Source organism: Papilio polytes, unplaced genomic scaffold, assembly GCF_000836215.1.
Source record: "Papilio polytes unplaced genomic scaffold, Ppol_1.0 DF824135.1, whole genome shotgun sequence".
Classification (NCBI taxonomy): Eukaryota; Metazoa; Arthropoda; class Insecta; order Lepidoptera; family Papilionidae; genus Papilio; species Papilio polytes.
This window is the reverse complement of record NW_013525069.1, coordinates 352,028-355,151: the sequence shown is the minus strand read 5'-3', so window position 1 is coordinate 355,151 and position 3,124 is coordinate 352,028. Positions and strand designations below refer to the sequence as shown.

General features: G+C 33.6%; 1 protein-coding gene across 2 annotated transcripts in view; it reads right to left on the bottom strand.

The window, feature by feature from the left end:
* Positions 1 to 382: 382 nt before the first annotated feature.
* Positions 383 to 3,124, bottom strand: part of LOC106099354 (prominin-1-A) — a 9,585-nt gene continuing 6,843 nt past the window's right edge. For both annotated transcript variants that reach the window (XM_013277878.1, XM_013277879.1), the window contains exons 12-15: positions 2,029 to 2,187; positions 1,681 to 1,820; positions 1,292 to 1,348; positions 383 to 617 (exon numbers count right to left, since the gene is read on the bottom strand). In XM_013277878.1, the coding sequence (XP_013133332.1) occupies positions 584 to 617; positions 1,292 to 1,348; positions 1,681 to 1,820; positions 2,029 to 2,187 (390 nt within the window). In that variant the 3' untranslated portion in view covers positions 383 to 583. The remainder of the gene's footprint in view (positions 618 to 1,291; positions 1,349 to 1,680; positions 1,821 to 2,028; positions 2,188 to 3,124) is intronic.

Genomic DNA, 3,124 nt, shown 5'->3' with positions numbered 1-3,124 from the left:
TGATGGACGCATTATTTTCAGTTCTAGTCGGTCTACAACAACCGAGGCTAGCAAGATAAACAATTGAGATAAACTATGAGATTGTTTACTCGACATTATATTAAGTGACTTTCTATCTATCCTATCACGACCAGATTTGTCTATAGATTCTTCTAAATAAAACTTTTTAATTGACTAACGTATAGGAGAAATAAAAAGAAAACATTTATCGCCGAATATAATTGTAACAATTTGTATGATTAATTAAATTTTATCTTATAATAAAAAGTATTAATACGATTACAAACTTTAAAATAATTCTAATACATACAAAGTAAAAAAATAATTAGAAGCAAAATATTAAAAATTACTTTCATTAACAACTTATAATAAGTTACTTTCTCGAAAAATTTTAAAATATTTACTTTATCCTTTAACTACGATAATCTTACTAGTTAAGTAACGATAAGCACACTCCATAGTTACTTATCTTGGATATCAAGCTTAGCAAAATACTTTGTGCTTTCAGGCACCACGCGCTGGTTATCTTCTTGGTGGTACTTAGATGTATTTCAAACGGTTTCTCACAGCATTGTTTTGTAGATCACCAGTTATCGTCCCTAGGGGGTGGGGGTGGGCTGCGAATGAAAAAGCATTGATAAGATTTAGGTTTGAATCGCCAAAGTCGGTTAGACTATGTAAACCAAATAACTGTACAGTTTACTGACAATAACAATTTTGTCTAAACATGCACGAAGAGTCCAACTTGTGTAGTTAAAACTGTCAGTTAGAAATAACCGTCTGTAGCGGATTTCATGTCTTTAATACTAAAAAACTTTCTTCAAGTAGCGAATGAATTAACTGAAATGTAATTTTATTAAAAGTTAACTTAGCAGTATGCTTTTTTCATAAAAAACTTCTTGAAGGAAATACATTTTCTTTTTAAATGCTAAACGAACATTGTTATGGCTTTTCAATGTTCCTTACCCCACGTTCTACTATCCCAACGCAGTAACTCCGTGACTCAAACGCTATTGTTTTGTTTTACAGTTTTTAAAATAACATCGAGGGAAAAATATTTTTAAATTCACCATGAACGTATTTTTATGGCTTTATGGTACAGTGCTCAATAATAGGATGTTCGAACTACAGCTATTATAATATCAAACAGCAATAGATTGTTTCTTTTTTGTCTTAAAATCTGCATTAATTATATTTGTGAATCATTGACGATTATTTTGCCATTAATCTGTTTCTTGAAAGAAACATTGATGATGAACTATGAACTATTAAAAAGTAACCAGCAACTGACCCAGGTGTTGTCCAGTTGCCGTTTTCACATGGTTCCGTCTCTGGAGTCCCTTGAGGTCTAAAAAAAGAAGCAAATTGAGTATCAATGTTATTTTGCATCGTAACTATTTCTACACTTAGGTACAGTATGCTTTATTTTTACTTTAATATAAAAAAAGCAACCTATTGAATCTTTAGATAATTATGTAATACTATATTTCGTCCGCGACTCCGTACGCGTGAAGTTAAAGAAAACAAAAGTGAGTAGCCAATGCATTCTTCCAGGCTAATCTCTACATCTATATCAAATTTCATGGAAATTCGTTCAGCCGTTTAGGCTACAAAGTCTAACAAACATCCATCCATTTAAATTTAGGCATTTATATTATTAAGTATGATTGTTACACTTACGCTGCATTAAAGTTAGATAGAGTTATAAAGTTCTGAGTGTTCATTCTCCGATCATACGTTCGCCAGAGATTGACGCTCAAAGGAGTGAGCAGTACGCACCACAGCAGACCCAATGCGACTCCACAAAGCCACCAGCCGTGCTTGTAACAAACCATTATCAGAAAAAAGTACAGTTCCAAGTAATCAGATAGTGAATAGCTTGTCTTGATTAAGTCAACCTAAATATATCAGGGCCCAATATAATGTTGAATGCCAATAATGCTTAATCTTGAGTCGTGTATTTTTAAATTCCTTTCATAATCTGATTTTAAAAACTTGTGTTGAAATTGAAAAATAATATTATCTCACCAAAGAGGAAATATATTTAGTGCAGAGTAAAGCCCTGACCGCAGCGTATACTGCAAACAGCGGTTGACAGCGAGCGGCGTGTTTGCCGGTGGACGTGAGCACGTGAGAGCGCCATCTAGCGGCGTGCGACACCAACCGGGATACGTACGCTGACACCTTCTAAACGACAACGAATGGCCAGTAGACATGATTCGTGTTACAATGCTGTTATTCTAAGCGAAATCACAACGTATTCGCACAATAAATCTGCAATCTGTTACAATCAATGCGATCATCCACACAAATTATATAGCGGCTAAATAGAATTGATCCTATAAAATGGTTTAACGTTGTTAGAACATAAATCTAATATGTCGTGAGAGGAACGTGATTTGAGATGAAAACAGAAACGTTGGAAATAAGATGTGATTCGTTTTATTGTCATCTAGTTAAAAGATTTTTTTTAAATAAAATTGTATTATTCATGAATTATTAATCACTGCATAAAGTACTGATTTGGATGATAAAAATATCTAAGTAAAATCATGACAATCTCCAAATGTTACAATGAAAAAGTGGTTGACTAAATGTTGTTAAAATTATTTGGCATGTCAGCGAAAGTATAAAAGTATTTCGCCAAGAATGGGCAGAACGAAAACGTAGTTGGCCTGAGAACACGCAGTTAGATGTCTTAATTGCCGCGTGTGGGCGGACGCTTCGTGGCTTTGTTCAGGATTTATGAGATCCTATCTACAACGCCAACGCTGACGCAGTGTACTTAAGTATTGTATACTTTTATATTTAGATTTAACTGAAACAATTGCCTAGGAAGAGACGTGGTTGCATGAAGGGTGATATGATTAAAAGAATGACTACTAAAATTAGCTATATTCCGTTTTCGATTTGGAAGACCAAAACCTATTGCGCCGACCTTGCAATAGTGGGACAAGGACAAGATGGTGACATACAATCATATTTGCATTCCAGGTAAATGCTTCACGTCTTAATATACATTCATTCATAAAAAAATAAACTTTTTAATAAAAAAAACAAAACCGACTTCCAAACAAAATACACTAAAAACAAAACAAAATGCACTAAAAACAGAACAAAATAC